This window comes from Pistacia vera, unplaced genomic scaffold (assembly GCF_008641045.1).
Source record: "Pistacia vera cultivar Batoury unplaced genomic scaffold, PisVer_v2 Contig342, whole genome shotgun sequence".
Lineage (NCBI taxonomy): Eukaryota > Viridiplantae > Streptophyta > Magnoliopsida > Sapindales > Anacardiaceae > Pistacia > Pistacia vera.
The window spans coordinates 576,453-592,089 of NW_022196160.1; the positions used below are offsets into that span (position 1 = coordinate 576,453).

A 15,637-nucleotide genomic window follows, 5' to 3' on the forward strand; every position below is an offset into this window, starting at 1 on the left:
GCCTTAACCAAGTTTAAAGGCTGGAAAACTTTGGTGGAAAACCAAGTAAATAAAAAGGTTAGGGCTTTTAGGATTGATAATGGATTGGAGTATAACTTTGAGTTTGACACACACTGTAGCAATGAAGAGATCTTAAGGCATAGGATAGTTTAGGGAACCCACAGCAAAATGGGGTTACAAAGAGAATGAATAGAATACTTTTAGAGAGGGTGAGATGCCTCTTATTCACTGCTGGGCTGACAAAAATCTTTTGGGGGGTAGTCCTCACAACTGCTACCTATCTTATCAATAGGAGTCCCTCAAGCTCTATAGGGTTTATGTGTCTGGAAGAGAGATGGTCTGAGAAAAGACCAACTCTTAGCCACTTAAGGGTGCTTGGGTGTGTTGCTTATGCACACACTTGAGATGGGAAATTGGTGCCATGAGAGGATGAAGCATGTGGATGTGAAGTATCGCTTTATCCGAGACCTAATCTCAAAAAAGACACTAAATCTGATGAAAGTTCCAACTAAAGAGAATCCAGCCGACATGGGAACTAAAGTAGTGACCCCTGTAAAGTTCAATCATTGCTTAAACTTGCTGCACATAAGTTGATCCAATAGAGCTAAGAAGGAATATGTAAGAAGCTTGCTGCAATGATGGTATGCTGCCTGGAGTGATGTAGGCTTCAAGGTGGAGATTATTAATATATGAAGCCCAAAACGGTGTCGTTTTGAGCTTTATAACACGCTGCCATTTTGAGTTATCATCTTTGCAATCCTGGCCCTTGATCTGCAACTAATCCAATAGCTGAAATCACTCATGCCGATCAATGGTGTAAAAGCAACAGTTTCGCCCAAATTTGCACAATTCGATCTTTGTATTTTTGCAATTACATTCTCTCTGCTAGGGTTCTTAATTTTTCTGATCTCTTGTGTAAATCTGGTTCTAAATCTGATTGAAAGTTGTGATTCTTTCAAGGGTACGTAGAGAACTAAGAATAGGTTTCTTTAAAAGGTTGTAGATTTATGGTGATAAGGGTAGAAAGATTGAGGTGTTTGAGAGTGAGTGATTGGGTGCGTGTGATTGAGTTTGTACTTTGTGACTCTGTGGTAATAACAGTGTAGTGAGCATCCATATTCTGGAGCTCAATGTGGACGTAGCTTGTTCAATCTTGAACTAGTGAACCATTATAAAAAGATCGTGTGTTGTTATTCTTGCTTTGATTTGTGGTTGTTTGTTAGTATTAAGGTTTGATTTGGTAGACTCCTTTTACAACAATTTTGTATCACATAAGTCCCTTCACTAGGGTACCAATATTAATGGGACTGTCTCTAGACTCGCAATGATATAAACAACCCCATTTCGATAGACTTCCTTCCAGCAATCACAACATTTTAGTGTTTCAGTATCCTATATTCATTCTCACATTCATTTCAAAATCCTTTTTTCTAATAACAAGAAACAACATTATTAGTCCAAAGAAGCTAATCAAAATGACAAAGAAGTGGCAGAAAGTGGCTGCTAGTAAGTGGAAAAGAATCTCATTGCCAAAAAGGCTAACCAGAGGCGCTTTGTGATACCCTTAAAATATCTTTAAAATGACATTACTAGAAAGCTCTTTACAATGGCAGAAGATGAGTTTGGGCTGCCAAGCGGCAGACCTATAACATTGCCTTGTGATGCAATTTTCATGGAGTATGAAGTCTCTTTGATCCAAAGGCATGCGACAAAATATGTTGAGAAGGCATTGCTCATGTCTTTAGCTACTGGTCACTGTTTACCATCTTCTCATCTCCATCAAGAGCAAAGTAACCAACCATCACTAATTTGCAGCTTCTAAAGCCAACTATAGTTGGATATTTGTAAACAGTTTACAACACACTATAGCAGGATAGTTGACACATTAATATAAAGTTGATAAAAAGTTCCTCTACTTTAATTTATTCCTGATATTTACTGAATTTCATTTTATTTTTTTATGAACAAATATTATCTAATGTAACTTGCCCTGCCCTATACAAATACCTATTGTGATTTCTAACAGTACATCAAATGAATTCATGCGCCCACCCTACCACCCCCCCAAAACAAAAAAAAAAGGGTTTATTTGCATTTTCTACTTGTTAAGCAGATCATGGGCATCTTCTGTTCATAAAACAAATTTTGTTTAACAAAAGCATTAACTGCAATAGATATTCAACAATACTATCTTCAAGCCTGTGGTTCAAAATGCTTCTCATGCCTCATCAGTTTCGGATTTAGCATATCATAAGTTGCTGAAAAACTTGGTAGAGAAAAGAAAGGGTACCTATTATTGCTCTAGCTTGGTAAGTAGATGCCAAGCATATATCTAAAACATGCCAACCACCACAATTGCTATTGCACATGGATTTGTTTCCCCTGGGCCTCTATAAACTAGAAGGGCATTTATAAACCTTGTCTTTACCTTTGTGATTAAAATTCAACCAACCCTCTTCCATGCCTTCAATCCATCACAATTTTTATTTTGTTTCTCTACCACACAAAAAACAACATGATCAGTCTTAAGGATTTCTTTAATGTCAAGTATGAAACTGAATTTTTAATTATTTTATTAACAAAAAGAATTCCAGTGAGAAAAGACAAAGGAGAGTGAGAAAAGAGAAAGGAGTACCCAGAGAGAGAGATGTAAGAGTATTAAGCTTGAAATGGAAGATTGATGTTCCTATTACACACCAATTAATTTATACACATTTACATAACTAATTCAGGAAGATTCCTGATCAATTTACAAAACTTGGTGGGCAAGAACAGTAGTGAGAGAGTGACAACACATCAATATAGGACCACAAGAATCTTAGTTTGTTAGAGAGCTAGCGGATGAAGACACCTGTCGCTAGTGTTGTCTCCCTAATGTGTTGCGATTTGTCTACTGTCCATCTTCTTCACATTCCCCCTCAAACTAAGGTCTCTGTGTAGGACCTTAAGTTTGTTTCTCATCCATTCGAAGTGGTTCTTAGGACTTGGCTTTGTGAATATGTCTGCTACCTATTCTTTTGATGGACTGTAGTTGACTTCAACGTCTCCATTACTCACCACTTTTCTTATGAAATGAATGTCCACGTCAATGTGTTTGGTTTTCATGTGTAAGATAGGATTCAAAGTGAGGGCTGCGGCACTAACATTATCACACTAGATTCTTGGTGTTGAAGAAATCCATATTTTCAGTTTTGAGAGTAGAGAAGTTAGCCAAGCTATTTTGGCTTCAGTTTGAGCAAGAGCTTTATACCCACTTTCAATGCTTGATCTAGACTCCTCTTTTTGTTTCCTTGAGCTCCATGCTACTAGATTTCCATTTAACATAAAATAGTAGCCTCCTGTAGACTTCCTATCCTTAGTGTCACAAGCCCAATCTGCATCAGAGTAGGCTTGGATTTCATACTTTCCCCCGGGTTGTGGAGAAGGCCATTCTTCGAAGTTCCCTTTAAATACCTTAGGACCCTTTTAACTCCCTGCCAATGATCTTCAGAAGGATGTTGCATAAATTGACTCAATTTGTTCACACAGTATGCAATGTCAAGTCTTGTAATTATTGCATATTGCAGAGACCTAATCACACTCCTATATAAGGAAGGATTTGGTAGAGATTTTCCTTCGTTACTTGTAAATTTGTGCCCAGTGATCATTGGTGTAGGACATGATTTACTTAGCTCCATATGTGATTTAATGAGAAGGTCTTGGATATATTTGCATTGAGGCAGATGCATTGAAGACCCTTGTCTATTTACTTCAATTCCTAAGAAGTAGGATAGCTCTCCCATGTCCTATAAGACAAACTTGTCTTTCAATTATTGAACAACTTGATTTATCAGATGGCTTGAACTTCTAATGATGATGATGTTGTCCATATACACCACAAGGATTATTAAGTCATTCCCTCGGTGTAGGTAGAAGAGAGATGAGTCAATTTTTGATCCTTTGAAGTCCCAGCTTTTAAGAGCTTCTGTGAGTTTGTGGAACCAGGCTCTTGGGGCCTGTTTTAGTCCGTAGAGTGCCTTGTTGAGTTTGCATATGAAATCTGGACATCTTGGATCCTCAAAACCTTTTGGTTGGTCGATGAAGACATCCTCGGTGAGTTCTCCATTGAGAAAGGCAGTGTTGATGTCCATTTGTCTTGTTTCCCAGTTTAGTGTTGTGGCTAAGCTTAACACTGATCTGATTGTGTTATATTTCACCACAAGGCTAAAAGTCTCAAAGTAATCTACCCCTGTAGTTTGTAGAAATCCCTTGGCCATCAGTCTTGCCTTGTACCTTGACACACTTCCATCTGCATTGTGTTTTATTTTGTAAATCCACTTGCACCCCACAATCTTGGTGTTTGAATTTCTTAGTACCAAGGTCCAAGTTTGGTTTTTACATTGTGCTAAGGGTGAGCACGAGTAGAGGATAAAATCGAAACCTGCAAGTAGAACCAGAACCGAAATCGGAACCTACCTGGAACCAGCACTATACAAGTAGGTTCCAGTTCCATTTTATTGGAACCGACATTGTGCGATTCCGATTCTAGTTCTAATGTGTGAAGGAACCGGAACCGGAACCTGGAAAAAGAACTTGAAATGGGTACCCGGTTTGGAACATGCTTGGAACCTATAGCNCTTGTGACTATATAAAAAAAACCAGTTCAGTAGCCTTCAATCCATAGCAAACACAGTATTTCAGTGTTCTTTAGATCCACTACAATTCTCTCACACAACATAAGATCTGCTTCTCTAGTTATCAAGAAACAACATGATTAGTCTAAAGAAGCTAATCAAATTAGCAAAGAAGTGGCAGAAACTGGCTGCAAGCAAGCGAAAAAGAATCTCGTTGCTGAGAACCACTGGGGTTGTTGAAGCAGAGAGTTGCAGCACATCTTCAATGGCTGAGAAGGGTCATTTTGTTGTAAACACTGCTGATCAAAGGCACCTTGTGATTCCCTTAAAATGGCTTAAAAACAACATCATCAGAGAGCTCTTTACAGTGGCAGAAGATGAGTTTGGACCTCCAAGTGGCAGACCTATCACATTGCCTTGCGATGCAGTTTTCATGGAGTATGTAGTCTCTTTGATCCAAAGGCACGTGGCAAAAGATTTAGAGAAGGCACGGCTCATGTCCTTGGCTACTGGTCGCTGTTTGCCAACTTCAAATCTCCACCAAGAGCAAAGTAACCAACAATCACTACTCTGCAGCTTCTAAAGCCAACCATAGTTGGATTTTTGTAAATAGTTCAGAACATTGTACAAAGATAAACTGATAGATTGATATAAATTAAGTTCATAAAATTTCTTCAATTTTTAGTTGTTTTTGAGATGAATTGACTTCCATTTCTTCTTCTGAGCCAATATTTTGTTCAGATACAGAGAAATATGTGTTCTCTCTCCACCCCGGTATTGCATAGACTACCACTTAATTTCACAGTACAATTCCCAAATCAAAACCTTCAGTTGAAGGAATATTGTTGTTGCTAATGCCGGAGAATCCAAAGAAAAGAAAGAGAGCAACTGAAAAAATGAAGAGTAATCTTTTCTACATTACCAACTGAGTTTTACATCATAACTAATGAAGCAAAAGTTGACATATTCTATCCAACATTAATCTAAAGCCATACATTACTACCAACTTACAACAAACATTATAGACACATCCCATATAACCTGGCAGTACAAATCTAAACCATTACAAAATGAATCAAACAAGGCTGCCTCACAAAACTGACAGACGGCAGATTGCAATACACTTTGGCGCCAGAATAGATTCAAAACAAGTTGACAAACTGCTACATTTCCAGCTAACTATCAGAATTTAACAAATATGATAGTCCCTCAGTGCTAAAGAGAATTCTAACTGACATTAGCAAAAACTTTATNTTACCCTTAATCAATAATATGGCTATTTAGTTAACACTTTAAAACTTGATAGCCTTTTAATTAAATGTAAACTTCAAATGTCTTTTTAATAAACTCCCTCATGTATTAACTGAGTGATAAAAGACGGGTTGTTGGAACTTGGAAGAGGGTTAACTTGTGACCAAGACAAAGTTGACACATAGAGAGAGACAACTAAGCACCAAAGCTGAAGTGAGACAAAATTTGGCGCCTTTCAAGGTAAGTCGCGAGAAGGAGAAGGAAGAGAGAAGTTGGCCACGTGTCAAACTCTTGGACAGCATCATGGTTTCACCATAGTCTTAAACAAACCATTATGTAAGTTTATTGACTACCCAATAACTATTATTTTGCAAGCTGAGGATTACCACTTTATCCTTTAGCTAATATTTAAATTATCATATTATAATGCAGGAAACCTCATCACATTTGAACTTTCTTTTTCTTCAACTTCTTTGTTAATAATATTCACATTTATGTGCCTTAATTAGTTTCAAAAAATTTAGAAATCACAGAAGAGGAAGAAGATCAGGCAGACCTTTGGAATCTTGCTTCCCTTCCTTCCTTCTTACTTCATCTCCAAGTTGGCGTTTATCCAATGCCTAAAACAATTTAAATAAATGTTTGCAAATCATCTTCAAGAACAAAGTCTGAAATTCCTGAATGTCAGATTTAGTAGAAAAGGTAACAAGGAAAACCTTCATACTACAATCAAATTAAATCAACCTACCTCCCATATTAAGTTATGTTGTAACTTCATGATTAAATTTCTCAGTCCACTTATATGAGAAGGAAATGAATTAGTTTGTAGATTCCCAGACAAACCTAGATAAAAATGTTGTGCTAAATTGACAAAAATTTCTGGAATTTCACCAAAAAATTTGTTGTCTGAAAAATCTAACCTTCTAAGCTGCTTAAGATTGGAAAGTGATTGTCAGAGTTTGAAATTGAAGGTGGCAAAAGAGGTAGAAGACTGCCAAAGAATGCCTACAAGAAAGCTTGATAAAAGGGTAGAAAAGAGGACCAAAGAATATCAAGCAAATAGAGAGAATTGAATTTGTGTATTGTGTATTGTGTATTTTGTAACATGTACATCAGACAATTTATACAGTGGTTTTGAATACAATAAAGGAAATACAATAATCTCTTAATTATAAATATTACAATAATCAATCAAAAAATCAGCAAATCAATGACTGCTTGATTCCAGCATTGATATCCTCAGCATTCCATATTTCATCAGTGATGATGCTATACGGCCACTGAAATTGTTATTTTAGAAGCTAAACCTAGTAGGTTGGGTAAGTTTACCAAGTACTTCAGGAACTGCATCACTTCTAGTTACGATAAGTTACAAAACATTGCATTTGTAGTTAAACCATTTAGTTACACAAATTTATACTTTTAGCTATAATGAACGCCATGACTAGAAATGCGTAATGTTGTAATGACTGAATTGATAACGACAAATGGTTTTTGTAAAGAACAATGTCAATAACAAGAGATTAACATGAAAGAGCCCCACCAAACTCTCAATAAAAATGGGAACTTTTGTCCTAAATAAAAAAACTAGGTATGCAAATAAACACAAATTGCACCCCAACCAAGCGTTTTCACCACTAAATCCAAAAGGGTCACCACTTTATCATCCGAGCAACCATTTCTATTCTAATAGAAGTAACTCAACAAACACAAGATTAAGAACTGAAGGACTTAAACAACCCACCAAAGTTTTATTATACCACAAAACCCACGAGAGACTTCTATTAAACCTCTCCTTTGACTTTTCAGTTTTATGATGAACACTCTCTCTCAGTTTCCTCCAAACCCACAAGAATAACAAAACTAGTAACAGAACTAAGTGTAATGAATCAGAAAACCCCCGTGAGAAAATTGGTTTCAGAAGAAACTCAGTACCTGAATACATAATTGAATATAAGTGTGTAAAGAGAGTTAACGAAACATGCTCTGTTGAATAATAAAGCTCCATTTCTCAAGTTCGAAGACTCTTTTGGTTTCTATATATGGATATAAATACATAATGTATTAAGTGAGTGGCAAAAGATTAGTTGTTGGAAGAGGGTTAACTTGTCGACCAAGACTCAGTTGAGAAAGAGAGAGAGAGAGAGAGAGAGAGAGAGAGAGAGAGAAGCACTACAGGGGAAGTGAGGCAAAATTTGGCGCCTTTTCAGTAAGTCGGTTAGAGGAAGAAAGAAGTTGACCCACGCGTTTGGCGGCTCTTGGACATCGTCATAGGCTTCATCATGGTGCAAAGCAAGCCATTATGTAAGCTCAGTGAGAAAAAAGAGAAAGCAGAGTGAGAGCAGAGAAAGGAGTACCCAAAGAGAGACGCAAGAATATTAAGCTTGTCTATTGGAAGATTATTGTCATATTACAACTCACGTGATTTATACACATTTACATAACTAATTCAGGAAGCTTCCTGATCTATTTACAAAACGTGATGGGCAAGCACAGTAGTGAGAGAATGACAACACAACAACAGAGGACCACAGGAATATTAGTTTGTTAGAGACCTGGCAGATTTGTTAGAGATCTGGCAGATGGAGACACATGTCACCAGTGTTGTCTCCATGGATTGTTGCCATTTGTCCAAGGTCCATCTTCTTCACATTCCCCCTCAAACTAAGGTCTCTGTGTAGGACCTTGAGTTGGTTTCTCATCCATTCGAAGTGGTTTTTAGGACTTGGCTTTGTGAATATGTGTGCTACCTGTTCTTTTGATGGAATGTAGTTGACTTCAACGTCTCCATTACTCACCATTTCTCTTATAAAATGAATGTCCACCTCAATGTGTTTGGTTTTCCCGTGTAAGATAGGATTCAAAGTGAGGGCTGCGACACTAACATTATCACACCAGCTTCTTGGTGTTGAAGGAATCCATCTTCTTAGTTCTGACAGCAGAGAAGTTAGCCAGGCTATTTCGGCTCCAGCTTGAGCAAGAGCTCTGTACTCACTTTCAGTGCTTGATTTGGACACCCCTCTCTGTTTTCTTGAGCTCATGCTATTGGATTTCCATTTAGCATAATGTAGTAGCCTCCTGTAGACTTTCTGTCCTTAGTGTCATAAGCCCAATCTGCATCAGAGTAGGCTTGGATTTCACATTTTCCCCTTGGGTTGTAGAGAAGGCCATACTCTGAAGTTCCCTTTAAATACCCAGGACCCTTTTAACTACCTACCAATGATCTTCAGAAGGATGTTGCATAAATTGACTCAGCTTGTTCACACAATATGCAATGTCAGGTCTTGTAATTGTTGCATACTGCAGAGACCCTATTACGCTCCTACATAAGGAAGGATTTTGCAGAGACTTTCCTTTGTTACTTGTGAATTTGTGTCCAATGATCATTGGTGTAGGACATGATTTACTCAGCTCCATATGGGATTTAATAAGAAGGTCTTGGATATATTTGCATTGAGACAGGTGCATTAGGGACCCTTGTCTGTTTACTTCAATTCCTAAGAAGTAGGATAGCTCTCCCATGTCCTTTAAAGCAAACTTGTTTTTCAGTTCTTGAATAACTTGATTTATCAGATGGCTTGAACTTCCAGTGATGATGATGTCGTCCACATACACTAAAAGGATTGTCAAGTCTTTCCCTCGATGTAGGTAAAAGAGAGATGAGTCAGTTTTTGATCCCTTGAAGTCCCAGCTTTTAAGAGCTTCTGTGAGTTTGAGGAACTAGGCTCTAGGGGCTTGTTTGAGTCCGTAAAGTGCCTTGTTGAGTTTGCATATGAAGTCTGGATGTCTTGGATCCTCAAAACCTTCTGGTTGATCCATGAAAACATCCTTGGTGTGTTCTCCATTGAGGAAGGCATTGTTGATGTCTACTTGTCTTGTTTCCCAGTTTAGTGTTGTGGCTAAACTTAACATTGATCTGATTGTGTTACATTTCACCACAGGGCTGAAAGTCTCAAAGTAATCTACCCCTGCAGTCTGTAGAAATCCCTTGGCCACCAGTCTTGCCTTGTATCTTGACACACTTCCATCTGCATTGTGTTTTATTTTGTAAATCCACTTGCACCCCACAGTCTTGGTGTTTGAGTTTCTGGGTACCAAGGTCCAGGTTTGGTTTTTACATAGTGTAGTGAATTCATATTTCATGGCTTCTTTCCATTTCAGATGATTTAGAGCATCTTGAGTGCATGATAGAGTTAGGATAGTGTCAGAAGTCACTTGGAAAACCTTAGGCTTATAAATTCCAGCCTTGGCTCTTGTCACCATGGGCTGTGTGTTTTCGCGAGCTGCTCCTTGAGTGGTTTCATCACATTCTACTGGTTCATCATTGATTACAGGAGTTTGATCATTGTTTGGAGGATTGGATTGAGCTTGATTGGATGGATTATCACAATTTTGAGACAGAGAAGATGGTGAACTTACTTGAGGAGTTGCCATTGGTGGACTACTCACTGTTGAACCATCACACTGGTGGAGATTCATGCTATTATAGATTGTTAGGAATTGGGTGGTAAGGGTTGTGTTTGAAATGTTGTTCAGACTTTGTGGCAGCTTGTTCATGATTTTGTTGAAGGGAAAGTCATTCTCATCAAAAACCACATCTCTAGAAATGTAAACTCTACCAGTTTCATGCAAGCACATGAAGCCTTTGTGGTTTGGGCTGTAGCCAATAAAGATACACTTGCTGGTGTGGAAATCAAACTTGTGTCTATTGTAAGCTCTCAAGTATGGATAGCAAGCACATTCGAAGCACCTAAGGAAGCTGTAATCGGGTCTATTTTGAGTAAGTTTTTCATAGGGTGATAGATTGTCAATGACTGGAAAAGGCATTCTGTTTATGAGGCATGCAGAGGTGAGGAAAGCTTCCCACCAATAATCCAAAGGCATGCTAGCTTTGGCTAAGAGTGTTAGACCCGTTTCTACAAGGTGCCTATGCTTCCTTTCTATTTTGCCATTTTGATAGTGAGTATGTGGGCAGGAGAATCTATGGACGATTCCATTTTCTTTGAGAAAATGGGAAAGGGCAATGAACTCTCCTCCCATATCTGTTTGAATGGTTTTGATAGGCTTGTTGAATTGTTTTTCTGCCATGGTTTTGAATTGTTTAAAAACGTCTAAGCTTTGGGATTTTAGAGTGATAGGATAAAGCCATGTGTATCTTGAGTAATCATCTAGGATACTAAGGTAGTACCTAGTTCCATTGGTTGCATATATGGGTGCTGGACCCCATAGGTCAGCATGAATTAGTTCTAGAGGATGACTTGATTTTTTCTGAGAATTCGGGTAGTGAATTTCATGCATTTGCCCTAGCCTACACGCTTGGCAGAAATTTAGATGAGAGGTCTTCTCGGAGTTGTGAATTTTGATAGAGCATGACTTTAGGATATGGTTTAGAGTATTAAGATTTGGATGTCCAAAACGTCTATGCAGTAGGTCAAGTGTGACTTTGTCATTGACAAAAGGATTTGAATCAGGCAAAATTTCATTAATGTGATCCTTTCCAGGTTTACAATGAGCAGAGACAAGATTTGTTTCTTTTTCAATAACTAGGAAGGAATTGTGTTGAAAATCAACTTCTTGGAAAGCTAAAAGTGAGATAGCACTGGACCTCTTTTCCTTAGAGTTTTGCAGTCTAGTTCCAGTGTGATGGTTCAGCTTGTAGAGTCCTCCGTCAGCCACTCCTTCCAGTAGAGTTGTCCCCTCCTTGTCCTTGATGAAACAATATTTCCCATGAAACAGTACACAAAGATTATTATCAGTGGTGAGTTGAGATACACTCAAGAGATTTTTGGTGATTTTAGGGACAACTAGAATGTTCTTTAGTAGTATAGGAGTAGAGCAAAAAGAGTTTAGGAAGCCCTTACCATAATAGGTCATGTCGAGAGCTTGGCCATTTCCCACTGTTACCTTCTCTGGTCCTGTGTATTCACTTTTTAGGCTTAAGCTGTTTAAGTCGTTGGTGATGTGTGTTGATGCTCCATTGTCCATGTACCATCCCCCTTCACTTGATTATTCAGATGGTGGAAATGGTTGGTTGGAAGTTGCAGCATAAACTTGATTTGGTGCTCCTTAGTTTTGGTTTGCTAGATTTGGAGGAGCAAAGTTTCTATCATATCGGTGATAGCAAACTTCATCTGAATGGCCATATTTTAGACACAGCTGGCAGGTTGGTCTGGTCCTAGAGTTATTCCTATTTCTAGAATTTTTGGATTTTCCCATGCCTCTTCCTCTGTTGGCTTGGTTCCTATTGTAGTAATTAGGACTTTGTTGAGATGAAAACTATCTTAGGTTGTTGTTTTTGGCAAATTGAGTAGAAGGATTTTGTTGCACCTCAAATGTTGAGTTGGTATGCATCCTTTCCAATCTGGATTCGTGGTTGAGGAGAAGCAAGGTGTAAGTCTCTTGCAATGAGGGAAGAGTTTTGAGAGTGGTGGCAATTGAAACCACAGTTTTGAACTCAATCCCCAATCCACCTAATATTTGTAAGATGAGTTCCTCTTCCGGGATAGTGTGGCTAGCCAGATTCAGCTCATCTGCAATATCCTTCATTTTGTCAAAAAATTCAGTTACTTTCAGTTGCCCTTTCTTGGTGTTTTGAAGCTGGAGTTTCAGGTGAAGGACTCTAGCTTGTGACTGATCTTCATAGAATTTTTTGAGGCTATCCCAGACTTCTCGAGAGGTGTTGCACTTGTTGATTTTTCTCAAAATACCATCTGAGATGGTGGAAAGCAACTAGCCGAGGAGGGTCTGGTCTTGCCTTTTCCAGATTAGATAATCTGGGTTTAGTAAGTTGACAGTTTCTGTGGTCCCTGAACTTGGTGTGAGGAAGGGAGCTGGTTTTGGTTTAGTTCCATCAATCCGGCCCTCAAGATCATTGGCTCTGATCGGAGGTATTACCTGAGTCTTCCATGAAAGATAGTTTTTGAGATCAAGCTTACTGGGTACAGTGAAGTTGAAGTTGGAAGTTTGGAACGTGTTTGAAGGTGTGGTGTTGGTGGTATTTATAGTTTGTGGAGTAGAGGTGTTGGAATTACCGGGAGTGGAGTCTGCCATCTTCTTCTTACCTGCTCTGATACCAAGTGAGAAAAAAGAGAAAGCAGAGTGAGAGAAGAGAAAGGAGTACCCAGAGAGAGACGCAAGAATATTAATCTTGTATATTGGAAGATTATTGTCATATTACAACTCACGTGATTTATACACATTTACATAACTAATTCAGGAAGCTTCCCGATCTATTTACAAAACGTGATGGGCAAGCATAGTAGTGAGAGAGTGACAACAAAGCAATGGAGGACCACAGGAATATTAGTTTGTTAGAGACCTGGCAGATTTGTTAGAGACCTGGCGGATGGAGACACATGTCACCAGTGTTGTCTCCATGGATTGTTGCCATCTGTCCAAGGTCCATCTTCTTCACAAGATCTACCAAACTACCCAACTAACATTATTATTCTAGTACAAGCTAACGAACACTACTTCAACCTTTAGCTAATTTTTAAAGTTTAAACATCCATTATGCAGGAAACCTTAAAAGATTATATCTGCGTTTCTTCTTTCTTTGTTTCTATATTTCTTTTCTTTATTTTATATATTTTTGCACTTTACCATAAACGTGGAAAGTAGTTTTTTTATAGTTTTTGAGTTGTCATGGTGAGTGAGTGGGCTCACTACTAAAATAAATATTAAAATGGAATTTGATGTCCCAGTGTACTCTGCTACAAGACACATTGAAACACCTAAACAACAGACCAAAGTCTGCTTATACCACAAAAACCGGGTTTTCTTAATCCTCCTTTTACTCTTCAACACTATGACAAACACTCTCTCTCATTTCTTCCAGGCCCACGAGAATAGCAAAACTGGTAACAGAATACAGAACTAAGTGTAATCAAGCAGAAAATGCCCATAGGAAAATGAGTTTGAGAAGAAACTCAGCACCTGAGTACATAATTGAATATAACAGTGTAAAGAAAGAAAGTTAACTAAGCATGCTCTGTTGAATCAAAAAACTCCATTTCTCAAGTTTGAGGACTCTTTTAATTTGTAGGTATATATATACATATATAATGTACTTAAAAAAAAAAAGAAGAAGAAGAAGAAGAAAAAGGCCTACAAGAGACTGAGTGAGTGACATATTGGAAGAGAGTTAACTTGTCGACCAAGACTCAGTTGACAGAGAGTTAACACAACATTATTTTCATCATCATCAAGAAACTCAGAAGAACTATGTTTTATTAAGGTTTCGCCTTCAAATTCCAGTTTACTTCTGAAAACTAGAATTGGATCTCACAGTGTACTCTGCAATTTGCGTTGTGTGCTCAACAAGTTCTTGCATGTCTGAATAAAAATCAAAACTCATTAGTCAATACAAAATCTTTTCTGGAAAATGATGATTGTGTTATGCAACGAAAACATAAACTTTAATGCTAGCTATTTAAATATAATAAAAACAAGTACTAAACAGAAATTAATGGCCAAAATAAATGCAAAAATAAAGAATACTGATAAAAGCTTGAAAACACATATTTTGTTAGTGATTCAATTAGATTATTTGTGGAAAAATGTGTTTAATTTGTGAAATTTAACTTAATTATTTCATAAATGTCTTTTATGGGATCACGGGGATGTTTCGAGTGTTTTCAGGTTCTTAAAGATGATACTCGGATGAAGGTTATATCGACGATGGAATGTGGGACGACAAGAATCAAATGGTTCGTGATTCGGAGCTGAAACGAAGAAGTTAGGGCGAACTGAAGTTAAAGTGAAAATCCTGGAAAACGCTCCAGTTTTGAACATGCGACAGTAATTCGACAATAACTTGAGCTGTAGATCTTGGATTGAGATGATTCTTGAACTGTTGGAAATCTGATTTAAAGGGGTACAATTCATATGTTTACCACTTGACCAGATTCGAACGTTATCATGCACAAAAACCACCGTCTTGTCAAGATTTCGAGTTCTGGGGCAGAATCAACTATGCCTAGGCATAATGCTGCGGCACAACTGCGATTCTGGACTTTTTTACATTAAATTTATGACGTGTATTTCCTGTTTTAAGAGTTCTAATGTGATTAGGATAGTGGGAATCATAACCCTAAAACCCTAGGAGTATAAATAGATGTCTTTAGCTGATTTTTAGGGAGGAAAAAGGAGAGAGAAGTTGGGCGGCTGATTGGAGATTGGAAATTCCTGCAATTTTGAGTCATCAATTAGAGAAGTTTTTCTACTCTTTCTTATACTCATGTTTATGAATATAATGACTTTTATTACTGAAAGTATGAACTAGTTTTATTTTCTAGGGCTAAGATGTAGCCCAATTTTATGAATATGCATTGAATTACTTGTTGCTAATTTTTATTAAGTTTTGTTTTAAGTTTTATTATTGCGCTTAAAGCTTTCAATTCTTAAGGGCCCTAGAGTTGAATGATTATATGGGTTAGATTGAGATCGAGAGATGAAACCTAATTAGTCTAAGGTAATAAAACCATAGATTGAGCGAACGCTAGAGATAGGTTACCGCGATCTGTGAGGCTCTGGTAAATTCTATAGAACTTAATGATCTCCAATTGCTTAAAGCTGATTAGAGATAATTCGGGTTAGTAATTAGGAGTTAATTTGTTAATTGTTCGAGAGAAAGTTAGCGGAATATTAGGGAGTTTGGTCTTTAGAATAAGCTTAATTGGGTTAACGATAATTGTGAATGCATAAGATTAAATTGGTGTGAATGCTAGCTATTTAAATATAATAAAAACAAGTACTAAACAGAAATTAATGGC

General features: G+C 37.7%; 1 protein-coding gene across 1 annotated transcript; it reads left to right on the top strand.

Annotated features, from left to right (window-relative positions):
• The first annotated feature begins 4,749 nt into the window (after positions 1 to 4,749).
• Positions 4,750 to 5,196, top strand: LOC116138551 (auxin-responsive protein SAUR67-like). The gene has a single exon (XM_031424261.1). It carries the CDS (start codon positions 4,750 to 4,752, stop codon positions 5,194 to 5,196), a length of 447 nt encoding a protein of 148 aa, XP_031280121.1.
• Positions 5,197 to 15,637: the final 10,441 nt, after the last annotated feature.